Source organism: Varanus komodoensis, unplaced genomic scaffold (assembly GCF_004798865.1).
Source record: "Varanus komodoensis strain SLA01 unplaced genomic scaffold, ASM479886v1 scaffold1, whole genome shotgun sequence".
In the NCBI taxonomy this organism is placed as follows: Eukaryota; Metazoa; Chordata; class Lepidosauria; order Squamata; family Varanidae; genus Varanus; species Varanus komodoensis.
The window spans coordinates 98,699,577-98,721,104 of record NW_025335268.1 but is presented as its reverse complement, the minus strand read 5'-3'; the positions used below and the strand labels follow the sequence as shown (position 1 = coordinate 98,721,104).

The following is a 21,528-nucleotide window of genomic DNA, read 5'->3' as shown; positions in this document are numbered from 1 at the left end:
TGTTTGCATTATGTTTATCAATGAAGTATATTACTGATCTTCCAGACAAGCCCAAGAACTTTTATTCCCTGAGGCAAAGAACAGGATGATGTTTCTCCCCTGCCTGATGCCCAGTACAGAAATGAAGTGGGCCAGAACTTGAATTTCTGCAAAACTGATGACAAGACGGTGCCCTACACTGTGCCCAGCACCCAGTTTAGGAGATATAACTCGCTCAATCAAAAGAGGGGAGTGGGTATGGGGTGTGTGTGTGTGTGTGCTCAGAAACTGCCATTGCTGGCCCCAGTGTCTGCTTCCTCAAACAGTTGCCTCATTCTGTCAATGGTAGGGCTGGCCTGACTGATGCTCTCACTGATGAGTCCTAGGAAAACTTCTGAGGACACTAGATTCATCATTTGAAAGTCACTGCTCCAAAGAATCACTTCTTTGTGTTAGTAATAGATGCATTTATTAAGTGCAGCTCCAGACCTGACAGCACAGTTCTTCAGCGACTCAGAAACTTGAAGTGGAAAAATTGACATGCAGTTATATATGGCAGATATGGTACTATAGCAAGGATGTCAAATATTCCATGGGTAGATTTATTAACTGAAGTGTTGGCTGGGATACTGTCCTATGCCAGGTAAATTGTTTGTCCCTCAAGCTCTTTACTGTTTCTACTCTGATTGGCAAATAGTCTCCATAGCATTAGGCTGCCATTGTTGTGGTGCTCCAGTAAGAGCACACCTTGTCTTAATGCAAAATCATGCTCCTCCAAGGATTCCAGGTGTGTGATTTTTTTATTAAAACAAGCAGCATACTCCCTACTAAATACTATTAAAACAAGCAGCATACTCCCTATTGCTTAAAAATAAAAATGCAGCTGTTTTTCATGTTGCCAAAATTTAGCAGCCATTTGATGGCACCAATTCCAGTGGGGAGCATGACCCGAGTGGGTTTTGGGATGGAAATTATTCCCTGAACCAGCCAAAGTTGCTCATTCATGCTCTATACATTGGTGCTGTTTGTGGGTCAGATGGGAATTACATGAGAGAAATATAGTTTGTTACAGTTGCATATGTACAGTTGCATATGTACAGTTACATATGTAACAATATGCAAAATAAGCACAATGATTATTTATTTGTTTAATTTTGGTAGTCAAGATGATTCTCTGTCAGTGATAAAGTACAGCAGTAGTAAAAAAAAGTAGACATTTATGAACCTGTGATAAATTTTACTCACTAGGGATAAATCTATCAAATTTAGTTTTTTCCTTTCCCAATCTTAAATTGGATTAATCTTGAACGTTGAGATTTTATGCAATCTTAAAGTCAGTTCATTCTGAACTTTGATCATTGCTTTTCTTTAAAGTTTGTATGAAAATTAATAAACTTTTTGTGTTATACTTTGTGTTACTTTGTGTACACTTTACAAATACATGCAACTTTTTATGCATGTATGCCCTATATACAGATTTTACAAGATATTTTATTAATATTATACATTTATTCCCTAATATAAGTGTTTTGTATGTACTTTTAAAATCAAGAACTGGGTTGCGAAATTCAGAGACTGTGAATTTTGAAGGACAATGGAGTTTCTATTTGTACAGTGGTTTGAAAGTGCAAAATTAATGTGAACTGAACAATTCCCCATCCTTAATTTCAACTGCTATGTATAAACAAACACTGAAAATTATAAAAGCCATTTACTTGTCACCCTGGTGTATTGCCAAGAAACCATTATTCACACATTATATGTAAGGCAAACAGTCTCATGCTTTGTGGGAATCCACGTTCAAAAATTATCTCATTTTTTAAAAGGCTGAGGATAACCATGTCTTTTAGAATTTAGAACATTTCAGGTCTTTGAAATGTCAGCCTTTCAGTGATTTCAATCTGGAAGCTATCTGAATCTCTGCTTACATTCAAATTTGCCTTTCATCTATCCCTCATTCATAAAGGGCATGTCATAAAAGGCCTACCTACTCATCCTGTGTTGAAAGTTATGAACAGGTGAGCTTTTGCAACTCTGGGGAATGAAAAATGAGGCTATACTTTGGTGGGAGAGGAAGACATAAGATAGCTCTCACAGTATAGGGCCCATGATTTATTCATATTTCTAAGTTCCTTTGAAGGGGAGGAAAAGACTTCCATCCAAGACTTTAAATTCTGGTCTCATCATGATTCCTGTAACATATATGGCAAGAAGCTCTTCTCCAGGCAAGACTTTTATTAGATACCAAAATTTTGCCTTAATTAAAACCAATTGTTTCCTTTCTTCTACTCACAGCTGCTGTGTATACAGAGCTAAGTACTAATCTCATCCACACCTAACAGTGCTAAAAGGATTATCACAGGATAATCTTTTAGTTCTACTGTGGAAATTTTGCTGTGTTAATCTTTTAGTTCTAGTGCTAGTTCTACTGTGATCATCTTTTAGTTCTACTTTGAAAATTAGCATGCTTATTTGCAGAAAGGATTTCTTTATGTACCTCCATTCTGGGAGACAGTGCTTTGAACCCCAGAGTCCTGGAGGAGGTTGGCATACAATCATAATCCCTGCACAAACTGGAAAAGTGCAAGAAAACATAGAGCAGGTGAAAGGCCATGTCAACTGGTACTTGAATACAAGGCCTTTTAGAAAGATATCTTACCTACTTCCTGCTCCATGTCTGGAGATACATAATGAGATACTGTAGTGGTTCTTCCTATGTACCATCTGGGTTAGTGATGCCAGTCTATGAGATACATCTTGGGAAGACAAGCTAAAGAAACAGAAACTGAGTCAACAGGAACAAAGACCACCACATTCCTTTGGAAGGACTTCTTATAAGAAGGGACAGCTAATTGCAGGGGTACAAAACCAGGGGTAGGGCTGGGTGAGAGGAAGAGGTCTGGGCATCTGGGGACCCCAGGAAGGCCAGAAGAAGGTGCTGGGCTTGAGGTTCCCTCCCTTTAATCTAGCGAATGACATGTATTTCCTTCCAGCTTACCTGTTTTAGCATTCATTCTCGAGTCTCCTAATGGAGGAAAGGGGACAGATGACCCCTCCTAATTCACTGCTTCCTTTCTGATACAGAAAACAAAGATATCCTCTTCAAAAGAGCAGAGATTTACATCAGGACATGATGTCATGTTACTCTCTGGATCTGTGTCAAAGATAGCTGGGTGTTTTCCAGAGAAAATAATGCTTTAAATAATAAACTTCCACCAAGGGGCAGCCCTTTAAAGGCTTGCTTTGTGCCATGATAATTCATTCATCTTGCTTTGCTTTGTCAACAGCAAGAAGAAAATACAATATTTTATGTAATGAAATTTTTTAAGGCTGCAATCCTATGCAGGTTTAGACGGAAAAAAAATCCTAAAACTCCCAGCATTTCCCAGGCTGCATGGCTGACTGGGCCATCCTTTTGTAGTAGGCCTTTTTATTTTATACTCCTGTATAAAATAGTCCTTCACTGTGCTTGATACAGCACACAAAGATTTGTAGAGCTGCGATAAAATAAATCTTAGCAACTGTCATAAAATAAATCTTAGCAACTGCTATAATACTGTACCTTTTTGACTGTAGATATGCAGTAATACATGTATTTCTAAGTTACCTGTCAATATCCTTTTCAGAGCTTTTCTTAACATTCTTTTATTTTTTTAATGAAATCACTGAATATTCATTTTCCATTTGTGGTGAAAAATTTGTGCCTAACTGATGCTTTTGCTAAAAGGATGCCATCTTTTCCAGCCATCAAAGTGTTCTGTCATCTGTATGGGAAATCAGTACATCTCCCAGAGATCATATCTGTCAGTTTTGCAGTTATGGCCTGCCTTGAGGTCATACAAATGCCGTGAAGCAGGATGGCAGGGAGTGATGTACATTTTCCCCCCCTTTTCTCTACTCTACAAACCACATTCAATTACTGGAACCTCATGGAATCCCTGCATTTTACATATGATTACCATGAACCAGATCAGATTGCCACAGAAAGCACCTCAAAAATCATGGACCGGCTACTTACTGAACCCACTTCAAAGTATAAAGAACTCTCTCCAGTGTCACAGGTTCCACCCACCAGAACTGGATGGGTACAGCAAGCATTTAAGCTGTCTGGCAGTTTTATTAAAGGACAAGGCATTGATAAATAGAGCAAGAGTGCAAAATCTCTAGGCTGTGTACCTAAATTGGCATTGAGGCACTCTTGTCTGGCCTATGCTGCCTCTTGGGGTTTGTCCAAAGAAAAGGGATTAAGCTCCAAGCCCTGCCCCCTGGAGGGTATCCCTGCTGCTACCAGCCATCTGAGACTGAAGTAACAGTGGGGATACACAAGCACCAGAACTGCCACTGTTACCTCTTATCTCAGATGTGAGCAACATGGAGATGCCAGGTAGCCTGGTCCTGAATGGCCATGCTTCCCCATGCAGGTAAGTCCTTTCTGCTTCATGTTGGTGGCTGTCCCTGATCTGAGTGGGGATGCAGACCAGGCTGGGTTTGGGGCTTGTGCATATTGGAGAAGGCTTATGCTTGCCCCTGTGTGAGGCCCAGCACTCACTGCCTCCCAAACTACTGCTAGCAGGAAGAGGTACGAGCCTGGAGCAAGCAGGAAGAGCAGGTGGTGAGACTTGACTGCACTCAGGAGAACAGCATCTCCTCTTCACACAGGCTGGTTCTAATACCCAGGGTAATCTGAAAAGCAGGGGGGGTGCAAGATGCCCTGGGTTTTCTTCATGCCGGGAGGAGGTACAGTTCTTCCAGTGGTGGGGAAAAAAAGGAAATATGGAGTGTCATCAGGGGGAGATACTGCGCTCCCTACTGTCACCCTGCTGTGGAATGATAGGCAATCCATTCCCATCTCAAACTTTGACTGATTGATTTAAAATATTTCTTGTCTCCTTTTCAACACAGGAGCAAAGCAGACATGTACCACTGAAATAATGACCACGGTGGTAACTTTTGAGACCAAAGACCACACAATTTGCAAGAACACCAGAAGAGCCCTGCTAGATCAGGCCAAGGGTCCATCTAGTCCAGCACTCTGTACACATGGTGGCAAATCAGCTGCCCACAGGATCACTTGCAGGATGGGTTGACTCATTCCACCTGTCCGAGTTCCTCAGCAACTGATGTATGCAGCATGCCACCTCTGGTAAAGGAGGTAGCACATAACCAGCAAGGCTAGTAGCCACTGATAGCCACCTCTTCCATGAATCTGTCCAGTACCCTTTTTAAAACCATTCAAATTGGTGGCCATTGCCACTGCCTTTGGCAGCAGATTCCATAATTCCACACAAGCTATACATTGTGTGGAAAAAGCACTTCCTTTTGTCTGTCCTAAATCTTCCACCAATCAGCTTACTTTATACTTGCTTGCAATGAACTGCATTTGCCATTCTGATGCTCATTCTCACAGCTTGGATTGATCCCTTTGGAGCTCCTCACAATCCATTCTGGGTTTTGCTATCCTAAATGGTTTGGTCTCAACAGCAAACTTGGCTACTTCACTACCCACTCTTAATTCTAGATCATTTATGAATAGGTTGAAAAACATTGGTCCCAGTGCAGAACCCTGTGGAACTCCACTGGTGATATCTCTCCATTGGAAGAAGTTGCCTTTATTCCCACCCTCTGTCCTCTGTTCTTTAACCAGTTAGTGATCCATAAGAGCCCCGCCATACACAGCTCCTGTATTCCATGACTGCTTCATTTGCTCCAGAGCCTTTGGTCAGGGATGTTGTCAAAAGCCCTTTAGAAGTCCAAGTAAACAACGTTTACTGTATCATCCCTGTCTACTTGCCTATTGTCACTCTCAAAGAATTCCAATAGGTTAGTGAAACAGGACTTCCCTTTGTTGGTTTTGGTGAGTGGTATTTGTGGTGCTGCAGGCAGCTTTCTGTTATTTGATTCTAGTTCTATAATAATAACATCTTTTAAACAAAGTAATGTTCCAACAAAAGTATCCCATTTCTGATTTCCCAGAGCTTTAAGCATTCTATTTTCTTCCCTTTCTGATACTTTCTCCTTTCACACTTGCTTTTCCCTGAACAAAGGAGTTGGAACATACCATTTTCCTTATCTGACACCATCAATCTGCATCCTCCATGATGCCATTCATCACATCTCCCGTGACTTTGGGAAATGGTTCTAAGCTGACAAGTGGCCTACATAATGGGGTAGATCCAGAAAGTGACTTTGACCTCCTAATATAGTTTTGCTTTCATTAAAATGCAGGTGTTGCTGGATAACTCACCTTCTGTAAAGCAGGAACTATGAGACATGAATGATATTGCCAGGGAAAATTGCCTGTGTTTAAACCTTGAAGGCCTCTTCTGGTGCTGTTGGGAAATAATGTGCAGTATTAGGTTCTCTGACATGCAGGCAGCATAACATTTTTGGATCGCCCAGGCACTGTCTAAATATGTGAGAATTACAGGTCTTGCATATTGTACTTCAGGCTCTAGCCTTTGCTTCTTCCCAGCCTGCAAGCCTAAGGTGTGTCCCTGGTGAAGTAGGCATTGGGACACAGGGTGCTGAAATGGACCAGTGGGCCATCCAACTTTGTATTGTCTGCAGGGGCACCCCATGGGCTCAAGCAAGACTCTTTCCCTGCCTGAAATCACACCTGGAGATGCCGGGGCCAACTTGGGATCTCCCATGTGCACAGTATGTGTTTTACTCTGCCTCTGAGAAGTGAGGGGGATAATGTGCACTCATGACAGATTTTAAGCAGTCGTGGTGGCTTTACAAGTTGGGCAGTGGGGGGCGGGAGACACCTCTAGGCAGAGAATTGTCCACTGTAAACACTTGCCCACCTAACACCTGAATTTGGAGGTGCCTGATTAACAGTCACTTCAGTGAGGAGATTACTTAATTTAAAAACTATGGAATTTCCTTGTGGTTTTTGGCAGCTTTTTGTGCATGCTGCAAAAGGGGATTCATCATTTGGGCAAAATGAGATTGAGTTTAGGTAGTGCTGCAACATAAACGTGAATGTCCTATCAGATAATACCATGGGATCCAGAACGTGCAATAAAAAACAAGAGTGTCTGCGCTACCAACCAGTGTTCTAGATTCATCTGGTCCATTTAGCATCATGGGCCCTGCCTTGCCTGAACATAGATGGATAACAGGCCAGTTGAGGGAAAACAATCCAAGGGGGCAATCCTATGCATGAACAACGTCCTGCAAGCCCCAGCCTTCCCCAGGCAGCCTAAAACTCTTTTACATTTCTAAGTTCTGTCACTGTTCTTATAATAGTGCTGCATGTTTATGGCCAACTTCAAGACCTCTCTCTCCATTCTTACAGTTCTTTATCGTCCCTGACTTGGGTTGAATAGTCCTGCAGATAGAGGACCATCCTCTACAAAAAACGACAGACCAGTTTTTTCATTACCATTGAGTTCTACCCCAACTGTTTTGCTACTCAGTTTGTTCCAAAGGCTTGCCAAAGTGATGCTTATTAATGGCAGCGATTCCTTGAATTCTGTAGCCCACGAGGCCATTGAAGAGATTAGATTAGTCAATGCAATACTGGGAGAGATTGCTCACATTCATTCAGGATAAGACAAAAGAACAGAGACTTAGGGAGCAATCCTACAGCCCTGGGCTTATTTGGAGACCAGGCTCCAAGGTCTTGCAACCTCAGGCCTGGGACTTCAAGCACAGAGACCTCCCAAGCCCCAGCCCCCAGGCCCTGCCTTTGCAGCCAGCAGTGAAAAAAACTGGGTCAGCTGCCTCTGTGGTTGGAAAGTGAGTAAAAAGAGGAGGAAAAGAGGGGCAGCAAGCAGAGGAGATGGCTGGGGCCAAGGGCTTAAGGTGTATCCAAATGGGGCACCAGCCCTCCCCTTTCCCTCCCCTTCCATGATGCTTCATCTAGAAGCAATGCAGGGCATGTGGTGTGGTGGCACTGCCCTTCCTCACTCCATCCACTTAAGTTCAGAGGCTTATGTTCATTGAACAGGGAGGGCATTGATTGCTCCCTTAATGGTTTGGAGGAAAAAGTGTTTTCCCTCTGCTATTGGAATAGTAATTGGTTTTATTTGTACAGAAACTGGAAGATTGCTACCACATATTGAATGAGGAAGGTTCTCTCCTGCTGCTGCTACCACACCCATTTATAATTGAAGTGCAGTGAAAAGAGACGAAAGGAAAGAAAAGTCCTCTTGGGGTTTTCCCCTCCCTTCAGCTGCACAAATGAGTGCACTGCCTTCATCTTTGAGAGCCGGAGAGCAATCGCCTTTCCTCAGAGCACTGAAACCCAGCCTGGCATGCTGGTCTGGGAGAGGAGGGAACATGCTTCTTTTCCAGTTGTATTTGCAGAAAGACTGCCTGACATTTACATGTTTTGTGAAGGAGAGAAACTGAGAGCAGTCTGCTGTTAACGCTCCAGCTTGATTTTGTCTTTCCAGAGCCTTCTTTTTTGTCTCCTCTGGGAAAGCTCAAAAGTCAGAACTTAGCAAAGAGTCTTCTTTGGTAGCACTAGATGTGATCACTCAACTGGTCACTATATAAACAAATTTAGGACATAATCCTATGTATGATTAGAGGGGCAACCATCCTGGCTTGGGAGTGCTGGAACTTGTAGTCCAATGAATTTGAAGGGCACCAGGTTGGAGAAGGTTAAAATTAACAACAAGAAGAGTTGCAATGTCTAGTTGACTGGCTGCTTAGAAAGTCTGAGCAATCTAAAAACCAAGCACAACAAATTAGGAAACAAATTTTCTTTAAACATTAATTATTTTTACACAAAAATGAGAGATACCAACTTAGAAGTGGCATTTCCTCCTTTTCCCTCGTGCAGGAAGAAATGCCTTTCCTGGGATGGTACCTGATGTTGAGACATATATGCTCGTCATCCTACCAAAAATAATGCTTTTTCTTTAGAACAATAATTCTAGGTGAAGGAAAATTGGTGCATATTTAATCAATTGAATTCATATGAATAATGAACATGGATATTAGCAACTGTTGGATCTTTCATTGTGTGTTATGTGCTGTCACATCATCTCTGACTTATGGAGACCCTATGAATGAAGGCTCGCCAAAAAGTCCTGTCCATGACAGATCCATTCAGTTCCTCCAAGTTCAAGACTGTGGTTTCCTTTATGGAGCCAAGCCATCTTTTATTCAGTCTCCCCTTTCATCTTCTGCCTTCAACTTTCCCAAACATGATTATCTTCTCCAGTGAGACTTGGCTTCATTACTGCCTTATTTTTGTGCTTTGCTTCTTCTTGAACTGAAGACCTATGTTGCTGAGGCTCCAGAGAGGGTTCAAACATGATGGCCTCCAAGTGGAAACTCTAGGAATTCTGCTTGTGTATGGCAGTGGTACAGACGGGGGATATATCCTCTGAAAAAGCACACCAAGTGTGCCCCCAACATGTGGATCACGCAAATTAATAATGCTGATATCTGGTGGATATTGGCATAGAAATTTCTGGCCAGGGCAACTTATTTTATATTGTTATTTCTTGTATTTTAATTTATGTTCTGAGCTGCCCCGAGGCTTCGGCGAATGCTGGTCATGTGCTAGGGAGATTAGCATAATTATTCTTGCCAATGTTGCTTGCCATGTTGTATGAGCCAGGTTAATTTGCTGTGGTGACAAACAGCACAGAACCCCTGGGGCATTGCATGTTCTGAGTGGTTGTTTATTCCTGGTCACCCACAAGATGCACTTATTTATGCTAATTTCTCTAGCAGGTGACCAGCATAAACAGCTGGGTAAGTGGGCTACCATGGCTTATTTCCCCAGCTTCATTCATTCATTCATTCATTCATTCATTCATTCATTCATTCAGGTGAACCAGGTCAATATGTGTGGAGCACTGCTGCATGATAGGTGGATTACATGCAAGGTGAAATCAACCTTAAATTAAAATTGTTCTGGGGTATTTTCAAAACCTGGTATGCTTACAAAGATCTTTCCAACCCAGGAGGCATAGCCTGGTCCAGCAGAAAGAACTCTTCTCCTTAGGAGATATGGGGGTACACATGTCCTAACTGAAAAAAAATATACACCAATGGAGTCTAAATTAGTTATACCACTCAGGAAACACTCAAAGTGGAACATACCTGAAACTTTTCTCTGTTGTATGGCAGAGAGAGTCAAATTCAGCATTAAGAATGAATAAAAAACTGAAGTTGCATACAAGTGTCTGCTGTGGCCATACCTTGAATTCTGTGGGTCCATTTCTTCCCATTCTGAGAAAGAAGATGCAGAAACAGGTGAAATGGTTGATCTCCTTATGAACTTTGTAACTATCTTTGTATACAACAAGAGATCTTGAATATTGTGGAAGCCCCTTAATCACAGTCATAATAAGTTAAATATAACAGTTTTCCTTCTTTCTCTGCAGGTATACATTATAAAAGTAACATGGTCAGACTCAACCTGCCAGATGATATACCGCAGATACAGCAAATTCTTTGACCTCCAGGTAATGAACTGATTTTGCTTTTTCTTCTGTAGAGATAGTATGTGTGGTCTGGATTTTCTGCATTGCCTAATAGTGCCATCAAAGAACATGCAGTTTAAATGGAAGGGCTTCTGAGCGTGTTGAAAATTTTGCATTATGAAACATGATATCCAGAAATGTTTGGTAGATAGAATAGCTTTCCTGATGTTTGCTATGTATTGCTTTCACTGAAGGGCAATGGTACAGTTTGTTCCTGCTTCTTGGAAAGAGGGGATGTAGAGTATGCCTTAGGCTTATTTCAAAGAGTGTTCCTTCCTAGAGTTTGGCTTTCTGCTTTTGCTGACACTTTATTTTTGGTATGGTCTACCTCCTCTTACCAGTTGCCTTGAAGATTCACTTCCTCGAAATCTGTGCACTGGATTTATTTCTTAACCATCTCTACAATAAAGATGGGGTATAAATTTGTTGGATTCATATTTAAATCCAAGGTTACCCAATATCGTACTTTTGAACCAATACATAAGCCAAAAATCCTCTATCCTTCCAAATTCACATTTCTCTGAATTTTGCAATGGAGCTCTCCAATCAATACATGTGTAAAATGTGCATGTATTAAGAGAAAGTGCATGCAAACATGTACGTATTACTGAAAATGTATTAAAATGCACTGTATTTGGAAAATTGCTTACAAAAAGTATGTGTGTGTATGTAGAAATGCACACAAAATTATATGAACTTTCATAGACATTTTTTTAAAAAATTAAAGTTTGGGATGAACCAAATTTAAGATTGGAAAAAGGAGAAAGTGAAATTAACAGATGGTTCATCCCTATTCCAAAGCACTTAAAGTCATCTGAGTTGATCAGTTTCAGGTCAGTAATAGTGGGCTCCTTAGGGCATCCCTGTGCCCATAATGTGCCTTGAACCAGGAGCAGGCAGTCTTCAGAGTTATGGGATGAATTTTATGTTTTAAAACCTTGAGATTGACCCACTAGAGCCTACTGCAAAATAGTGACTCAGGCAAGTGGAGATAGGTAAGAATTAAGGAACACAGAGCCCAGGAATTTGTGACCCATGGCAGAAGCAAGTTTACAAATCATTCCATGCAAAAATCAACTCTTGCAAATTTTAGCAAGCTAATTTAGGTGAAGAAAACTTTTTTTAGTTGCTGCTGTTGTTAGAATGGGAATCAACAGTCCTTGTTGGTTTACTACAAATCATTTTCTGCCCTGTTCTCTCTTAAACCACAGCCAGCCAGAAATTGGGAGGAAACCACAACAAACTGAAAAATCACTACATGAATTCCAATTGCTTCTAGTCTCTTTCCTTAAAAATAGTTGGATTAACAGTGTTTGTTCTGAGTGTTTCTGCTAAACATGTAATGTTTATACAACATTCAGTGATCCTTTTGGTGTAATTATCAGGAAAGTGTTTCCTGTTGTAAAGCAACATATACAGGGATCTAATCTCCTATCATGATGCAAGCCGTGCTTCACTGCAAGGGAGAACAAGTGGAACAACAGCCACTGAAAGTCCACTCTGATCAGATACAGACCTGCCTTCATAACTGCTGCAGCGTTTTTGTGAAAGGGACCAATTACCATTGGTGAAATTAGTGGCAATATGTCCTAATCAGGTCACAGTATCTATTTCTCTCTCTATGGAAACAGGAAATAACTAAGATGTGAGTCATGAGAAAAGTGATGGAGTACCGGCTAGTGTACAGTTGGTTAGATTACAGTTGGAAGGCAACTTTGATCTCTATCAGAAGTGTGTGGTAAAGGGCTGCCGTCTGTTCAAAATTCTGACCACAGTAGTTTGCAATTGCTTCTGTAGTTGGGTGAGCGCATCAAAGGCTCATCATGAACGTGTCAGATCTATTCATCATACAAGGAACAACTTAATATAGAACAAACAATGGCCTGTTCTTTCACAGTCCATTTGGGGAGGTCCAGTGGGAAGCAGCTGTGCAAAGCTGGGAGCTGAGCAACTCCAAGTACTGTTGTTCATGGATTGCTCCGGCCATTGGCATCTCCAATAAATGTGTGTCTTTCCTTTAGGCAGTTTTTTGACCTCCAGATGACAGTGTCTTCTATGGGGTGAAGAAAACTCAGAAGCGCAAGCTCTTCTTTATATGCCCTTTGTTAAAATGGCTAGTTGGGCATGAGGAAGAAATACCTGAGCCAGTGGGTTTATCTGCGTCTGGTTGTGGCTTCCAAGCTGAGAACACCACTTTTAAATAGGACTGGCCTTTGCAGTGCAATTCATAGTCCTAGTACTTTCTTTTTGTTAAACACAAGCTATTTCCCCCAGCCCACCCCCTTGTCTGTGTTCCTGTAAATCTCCCGGACTTTCCTGTTAGGTTTGAAAAGTTCCCATCAAGCTAAAGTTATCAATGGGGTTAGTGTGTCGGACAGGAAATGATGTCTCCAATCAGGGGAGAAGGAGTCTTGAAAGGTCCCATTGATAAGTGGGACGGGAGGGGGACTTAGCATCAATGGAAAACGTCTGCCGAACAACATGCATCCTTCTGCCATTGCCACTTGAAAACACAGCAAGCATCCCTCTCCCCTGCAGCCACCCAAATACACTTTTATTCTGATCCTTTTGTCCTTTAGCTGTTTAGGTTCTGTAGTTCTCTAGGTGGTCTTGAAGGATGTTGGTGCACAGGGAACTGCAGCAGTTTTGAAAGAATTTAATGGAGGCATCCATGTTCGGCCCATGTTAAAGATGTGCCATTTACATTGGTTTGCTTAAAGCATCTGTATCCCACCTTTCTACAGTTACTCAGGGTGGCTTATGATACCAGTGAAAATATCTATGCAAACATACAGTTGATTAAGAGCACTCCAACAAATCCAGCAGTAGATGAAATGTTATCGACCTGCGGGTTGTATCCAAAGGACAATGCTCAGCATGTCATCTTGCTGACTGCTTTGTAGAGAGAGAAGGATTAGCGGAATTCCCAGGAGGGCATGCTGATGGGACACCATCTGCTTGCATCTTTCAAAATGAATTCTATAGGGAATGTTTTATTTACATCCTGGTAAAGCAACATTCCCTGAGGTCGAAACATCAGATGCTGACATGACTGGCAGAGGAATCCTAGCTCACTCTCTGAATGGGATATTGTCCTCCAGCACACCTGAGACAGCAGGCAAGTTTCGAGAACCCAAGACAGACTGTGTGGTATATACAGCTTTGTCTTACGACAGAAAGATACAATTAGAGAGCTTGTGAGGAACAGCCAGGAGGCTGCCACTGCTGCTTCCAGCATCTGCCACCTGGGAAATTGCCTTACTCTACCTTAGGGCTGGTCCTGGCCCTACCTTTCTTTAGAGGAAAACTGCAGGGCTCTGTCTGTCTGTCTGTCTGTCTGTCTGTCTGTCTGTCTATGCACCTAGCCTGGTTATTTTGTTACTGCACCTCTTTATTCCCATCACTCCCTCCTTCTGCTCCCTTAAAACTCTTCACAATGAACCAGATCTAATGGGCTTTCTTTGTTTGTTCCTAGTTTTGTAGAAGCCACTCATCTGTGAAGACAACAGATGTCCAAACATCTTTTGAAAGTTGTCTAAAACCTTCTAATTTCAGAATGCTTTTAAAGTCTTTTCTAAATCTTAATGGCTATTTTAAATTTAGCTTACCTTGTTTTGGTCAGTTTTTAGATGAACTGTATTAGTATTTTTGTTGTAACCAACTTTGCATCTTTTAAGAAAACACTATATAAATTTATTAGCAATAACAGGTTGGATTCGGGGAGAAGGATGGGTTGAAAGGTAGCCTTCCATTTGCCAATAGAAGGATTTATTCATGGGCAGAAGGACACTTTTGGATCTTTCCCTCTCTCTGGATTCAGCTGCATGCTATTACTGCATTTAGCAACTTTATTTCCTACCTCACTGCTCCATCTAGTTCTGCCTTCCCCATTCTGGTGCTCGCCAGATATTTTAGACTGTGATCCACCCCATACCCTTTGGCCATGCTGTCTGGGGAGGATGGTGGTAGTAGTCCAGCACACCTGAGCTAGATAGTGAATTGATTTTATGAGTTAGCAACTCCCTCTGGTGGTTTGGCGGGGTGGGCTGGAATGGATTTATCACAAGCTTTCACACTGTAAAATCTTGAGAAGAATGTTTATGGGAGGGCTTTTGGACAGGATAGTAATGTATAAATAAATAAAGGAAATTGCTCTTTCTTAGCTGTAGCAGTGCTCTGATACTAAAGCTCTTCTAACATGGTGATTTACCATGCAATGGATTAACATGGCCTTGTAATAAATGGGGTCTTTGGAACGTATGTTTTTCCCCATCAAGCAGTACAGGGTGTGTCTTATAGTTAAGCTTTATAGGTCTATGACATGCGGAACATTCAATCCCTGCAAGACCCTGAGCCACATGTGCCTATTTTACTGTCAGGGAGCTTGCATCATTATTTCCCATGCTGGACTTGGCACTGTCCCATTTCCGTGGGAGCTACATCCGCTATGTTGGGTTGATTTCAAATGGCCTGGAAGGAGGGGAGTGGTTTGGAGAGTCAACAGATGAGTTCAAATAGCAGTTTGGGAGAAAAATACTGGAAATCAGTGTGTTTGTTTGAAAGCTTTGTCTTGGGGGTTTTTCAGTTTAATTCTCATGACTTCTTCTTGTGCGTTATCATTAAACTGGTCAATGGATGGTGCTGAATTAGTTCCTGTCATTAGCACAGGAGTAAGGGAAGTAAAGGAAGGGAGCCTCCCCATCATGTTAGAGAAATGAATAAGGAGGCACTCCATCTGCTTTGGGCTAGCATGTGCCCATCAGTAACAACCGAGGAGAGCTAGTGTGGTGCAGTGCCTGAAGTATTAGCTGGGAACTGGGGAAATCTAAACTCCTCACCCTGGCCTGAAGCTCACTGGGTGCCCTTGGACTTTTGCTCAGCTTCATCATCTGCCTCAGAGGCCTGCTGTGTAAGGATAAAATGGGGAGGGGGCACCATGAATGTTGCCTTGGGGTCTTTGGAGGAAGGGCAGAATGCACCAAGAATAAAGAAAGAAAACGACTCCCTAACTTGATGTATCATATATCTGTTTAACAAGTTAGTTGCTGTTTGCATGGCAACCATTGTGGAAGGAGGGACCATGCCACCTGATGAGTGGAGCTGCCTACTCCTGTGAAACAGCTGTGATTAAATTCCTCCACTGCCCACCCCCACCCCCACCCCGGTCCCCCGCTAAACCCTGAGAGGGAAGCTTTAATCCGGACCGTGAAGCAAGGCATGCTGCACTTGGGCAAAGTGTGAAGAAATAAGGTCCCAAGTGCACTACTACAATTGCAACTTGAGCTCAGCATTCCCCAACACTGGTCCTCTCAGAGATTTTCGATTATAACTTCCATCAGCCTCAGCTTGCAGGGCAAATTTCACAAATAATGGGAGTTGTAGTCCAAAATATCTTGTAGTTGGTAATGCATTGAGGACAGTTGTCTGAATTTGTCTAGTGATGCTAGCATAGACAGCTGAGTGATACACAGATATTTTAGTAGTTGAATTTTAGTGGTCTTGGGGAGCATCATGCATGCAATTTATGCAGGTATTATTTTTACCATCTCTGATATTCCTATAAAAGTGCCTGATATCAGCCATTGCTACTGATATCTCTGGGGCAATTTTACTGCTTTGTTTGGTATGACGGGTAGCATTACTGATTCCTGATTGCTAAGTAATGCTTGCTAAAAACATTACTTAGCAAGCACATACAATACCATTAAATCTTTAAAATACCAACAGAGCTCGAGAACTGATGGAGTTTGTTCTGTTAAATAGCAGGTTCTGATGCAGCACATCATGGAATAGATTTACTGGGGGCATTTCAGCTGAGAGTCTAGCAGCCAGTGGGCAAACACTCCATAGCTACTTTGTGTATAAAATGAAGGCGCCTCCTGTGCCAGGCTGACATCGCTGGAGGAATTTGAGGTAGGCATAAAATTGAAATTTAACCATGCAGCACATTATCCCATGTTGACATTTGGACCACAAAGAGCCATCTGAAATATTGGGATCTTGCAAAGGCAAATAAATGAACGGCTTTCTTTTGCACATTCTGTCTGTGTATCATTTTGCACAGAACGACCTTTTCGGTTCAGTCTGCTGATCCAAGTGGGTTTTCTCTAAAGTGGCAAAGAGAGAGTCATTCACTGACAGCCCCACAGAATGTTTGGAAAAATAAAGAATTTTACAGGGTGTCAGGAGGGGTGAAAGTGCTGTAGGGCTTTTTGGAGGATGGATATGAAACTTAACAAACATTGCATGTTGTTTCTAAGATTGTCTTGATTATTTATAGAGCAATGAACAGCTGAACACTGAAGGACGTATTAAACAAAAAATTGTACTGTAAAATCTGTAACTGCAGGCTGTAGCACTGCTCTTTCTGCCCAAGTCAGTTTGAAGCATCAAACTGGCAGCAGATGGGTGTTGACTGTTGTTATGCAATGCCTCCTTCTTTGTAAACCTCTATGCTCTCGTTACAGTGCAGCTTAATGTTACCATTAATAGTTTACATAGCACATTTCAAAAGTGCTTGTAGAGTTTTCATATTTTTGCCCCATGGCAATCCTTCAGGATAGAACAGGAGATTGTATCTAATGTTTGTCTTGCTTAGAATAGACCCCTTGAAGTTACTGGGGTTAACTTAGGCTAGTGTTGGATACAGTTCATTATCTTTATTTCACTTATGAGGAAATACAGTGAAGAGATTCTGCAAAGCCAAAGCTGAGGTAGGAACTGTACCTGGATGTCCTAGGTACCTGTCCAGTTCTTCTGCCTTTTTGGTGAGAGACTGTCCGAGACCTAGAAGAAATTTGTGCCTATGCATGATTTAAAGCAATGGTTTTCAAACAGAGTTCCTGGACATGCTAGGGTTCCTTGGAGGCTTAATCATCTCTACATCCATAGCTGCAGCCAACTGTCCTTGAAAGATGGCTTATCTATCAGTTGCAGCCCATCTTCCGCTACAATTCATTTCAAGGATAGAATGGTCACATTTTTGAGGTTCGGGGGCAGATTCACCTTTCAAGCTTCCCACTAATTGACTGCTCAACCCATCCTTGCATATGACAGAAGCCCAACTTGGGGGTGCAGTGAGTGTGGAATAAAGAGATGTTGAGGGGAAACACATCTGGCTTAATCAGAGAGGATGTTCTTGAAAGAATCCTAGAATTTGCCCAGAGCTGCATACAGATCTCCATTCAACCCACCTTCTGCCTGAGCACCCAGCAGAAAAACAGGCAGGTGTGGGTCCGTGGCATGGAATTGCAATACCTGACAAAACCAGTTCCGGATGGGAGGCACCGCCACAGTCTCCCTCTTTGTCTGCTGGGGGCTCAGTCAAGTGGGATGAGAAAGGAAGAAATGGGGGGGGGGGGTCCAGTTCTTTGGCCCTCCACAGAGGGCTGGTATATTCAGAGCTGTCGAGGCTGTGTATAGGCATAGGATGGGCATGAGTGAAGCTGAAGAGGGCTGCCATGGGGCAATCTTTGTCTCCACTCCACTCTGCTCCAGCCTCCATCCCCACCCCTCCAACCGCAGTCAATCCTCAGCTGACATACCTTCTGGGCTCTGGAGTAAGAATGGACTGTCACCCCTTACTCCATACTTTGTTTTGGCAAGCATCTGTGTATTATCTGCTTACAAATGTACCAGTGTTGCATTTATTCTGTGCAGCTTCATTTTTTAAAAGAAGTTATAATTTAACCATGGCTCTGACATTGGGAAGAAATGGAAGGTGGTACATGGACCAGCCAATGGGCACTGTGAGTGAAGATCTTATGAGAAAGGGGACAGGGAAAGTATCTTTCTGGCTGACACATGAGCCAGCCAGTCAGCCTTGTATAAAACCAATTTCTTCACAAGCATTTTTCCCTTGAGTTTAACCCAGGCAGGTTCATATGCCTGTTGCAAATATGGTGGAAGTTTCAAAGCAGGTGGACTGCATCCCATAAACTCAAACAGATTCTGCCTTCCAAACCATCTTCAGTTTTATGAAAACAAAGTCATTTCCTCAGGGTTTTCTGAAGTTGTAGCTTTTCTCTCCTCAAGCCAGAAGCAAGGGTGTTGCCTTCAGCTGCTTCCTAACCCCTCCCAGGTAGTAGAACCCCCTCAGGCTGAATCCAGAGGTTCTTTCATAATGTAGCAGTTAATGAGTGTCTACAGTGGTTCTTTTCACCGCAGTTTTGCAAATGTGGATACACCCAGATTATCTCTACTCCACTCAGCCTATAGAAGATATCTATAATATAGATGTACATAGAGGTAGACAGATGGAACCACACACTCACACTGCAGTCCACAGTCCAATTACAAACAGCACATTACACAATAATACATAACATTATTTAAAAATAATAAAATTGTTTCTATAAAATTGGGAGGCATAGCAATCACAGCAGGTGGAAAATACAATGCATTAAATAGGTAATCAAGTAACCTTGTGCTGAAAAGCATACGTTGTTATGGCAGGCATACCCCCTTCACTACTAGCTCCATGGAAAGTAAGAAATAAAGGTGGATAGAGGAGTTATGGGCAAACCGATGTCTGAGCCAAAAAGTGGCTTATTTTGACTGACTCAATTGTTTGCTTTAAATGCAGATTCCCCTGCCCGCCTGCTTTGAGATATTGTGTCAGTGTACTAGACGACCACCCCACCCAGGGAAACACATAATTATCTCAAACGTGTAAAATAAACTGTTTATCATTCCTGTTTCTACTGTTGTCTAAACATTCCCCCTTGGAAAGAGTCTGCCTGATTTCCAGTTTTTGTTCCAAAGAGAATTTCACCTGCCAATCAGTGGCCTGGTTTCAGGGCGGAAACTGCCTGTCATGTAACAATAAGCTGCTGTGATTCCTTGGGAAATGGCTGATTTCTCATAGGCCAGCTAAACAACTTCTCTTAAGCTTACCCAAGTCACAACCTCTTCCCTGTTGGCTTCATTCACTCATTCCTGCAACATGGATGCCTGCCTTTATTCTGATAGGGTCCTGTGTGAGAACAGGGTTGACAGACCAGGATAGACTGTGTTTTTCACTGAAACCTCATGGCCACTGTGTGAAATGAGGTGCAAAGAGTAGCTCAAGAAAGCAGACAAATCGCAGAGCAAGGACCCTCTGAGCAGATGCCCAGCAAAGGAACACTTCAATATTGGAACTGGTACTTGGACACAAATCCTTTCACACACACATTTATCCTTGTTCCCACCCCTTTTTGTTTTCGCAGTCTGGTTTAGGACATGCAAAATATTTTTCTTGAGACTATTGTCAACTTGCTCAGAACAGAAAACTCTTTCTGGTCTACTGCAGGGGCATCCTGGGAGGAAATGTTTTAAACCACCATTTTACTTAGGTTTTTTCTTCAGTTCTCTGAACTGTCTGCGATTTGTTTTTCTCTGCCTTTCTAGATATCCATTATCAAACCCAAAGGTGGTACTATGACAGAGCATCAGTAAAGCAAGATACTGCATGGGGTTATAATGCATGGGGCTGTCATTCTCATTCTTTCTGCATTTGACATTTAATAACTGGCTTTCCTTGCTCTGAAAATAGCACAAAAATGACTGGAAAACATGGAAGAGGGTGTGGGGGATAAACAGGGTGAAAAGGACCCTCAAACTTCCATATGCAATGGATCACTAACACAATCAATGCCTTTAGTAGCAAAGCGACAATTCACTACCAGCAGAACTTCCTCTGACCACTCCAGTCTCATTTCACTCAGCGGTTTCCAGCAATCACTCTCTCTCAGCCTACCTTCCATTCTTCAATAAGGGGCAAATAATGCTGACCTTTATTGCAACACAATGTCTGTGAAATGCTTTGGACATTCTGGAATTGGGTGTAGACCCTCTGGCCCATGGGTCAAATCTAACCTTTCTGGGTCTCAACTGGCCCTCCAGATGTTCTTTCCCTCTTCTTTGACCCTACCCTCAATCATCTGGCATTTATGCGTTTTTTCCTGTACTCCAAAAGGTTGCAAATGCCTCTCTTAAGGCCTAATTACTGGCAATAAGACTTAAACTAAAGTTCTTTTGCCTTTGGAATCACCCAAAATTGAAGCTTCATCAAAGTGGATTTAAGCCCTTGGGCTGAAAGATGTTCAACACTTCTTGTCAATTCTTATCCTCAGCTGCTTCTAATGGAAGCTTCTCTGCCATGTCAAATAGCACCTGCAGGGACATTTCCAACAGAACCATAATACAGGGAGAAAGAGTTGCCCTCTTCCTGCCCACCATATTTCCATGCCTTATTGGGGGCACTCAGCAGCTGCTACTTAAAAGTTACATGCAATGCTCAGTTCTGTGTTTTATATTGCATATAGTTTGGCTTCCTCTCCATGTAATTAAATTTGATTGTATTATGGAGTATTGGTGGACCTAGGCATGTAGTTTCTTGCCTCAGAAATGGTCAGAGCCTTTAGGACAACTACAATGTTTTGCTTCTTTCTTCTGTTGCAGGATGCTTCTCTTGAATGGTGAACCATGCAATCTTCAACATGGTTAATCAGAATAGAGTCGCATTGTATTCAATAAGGACTGTTCCCAGTATGCATCCGACTTCAGCCATAATCTTCATAGCTATATTGGTCTCACACAGGAACTTAAAGCATGAACAAATGGCAGAATGTAATGCACACCTTCTAGCAATGGGGAATTGAAATCTGAACTTTGGGCAATGGTAGAGGGTTTCACAATTACAGTATTACAGTCTTCTGAAACTCTTGCATCTTGTTAAGCTGGAGCGGACAATTAGCATATTGCCAGGAATTCTGTATGGTTTTACCTCTACTCTAGCCCTCTTACAAGCACACTAATAAAGCAACACTAGGATAACCATTTAGCTATAAGAGCACATGGGGGAAAGACCGTTCCCAAGAGAGCAATGAGTGTTGAATAACAAGCACAAGAAAAGGAGTAGCGGAAAACCGACTGAGAACCGGTGCTTTGTTGCTGACCACTACAGCAAAACGAAGCAAAAGCAGATATTTGCAGAAGGAACTTACTTCATTCCAGTGATGCCAGCCCAGTTTCTTTCAGCAACAGACATGTTGGGAACTGTCCCTGCCTCCCGCTCCCATCTGATAAAAAAGTAAGTGAGAAGAGTACCACCTGT

General features: G+C 42.2%; 1 protein-coding gene across 3 annotated transcripts in view; it reads left to right on the top strand.

Annotated features, from left to right (window-relative positions):
• Positions 1-21,528, top strand: part of SH3PXD2A (SH3 and PX domains 2A) — a 287,812-nt gene that overhangs the window by 26,302 nt on the left and 239,982 nt on the right. For all 3 annotated transcript variants that reach the window (XM_044438062.1, XM_044438052.1, XM_044438043.1), the window contains exon 2: positions 10,332-10,412. In XM_044438062.1, coding sequence (XP_044293997.1) covers positions 10,332-10,412 — 81 coding nt within the window. The remainder of the gene's footprint in view (positions 1-10,331; positions 10,413-21,528) is intronic.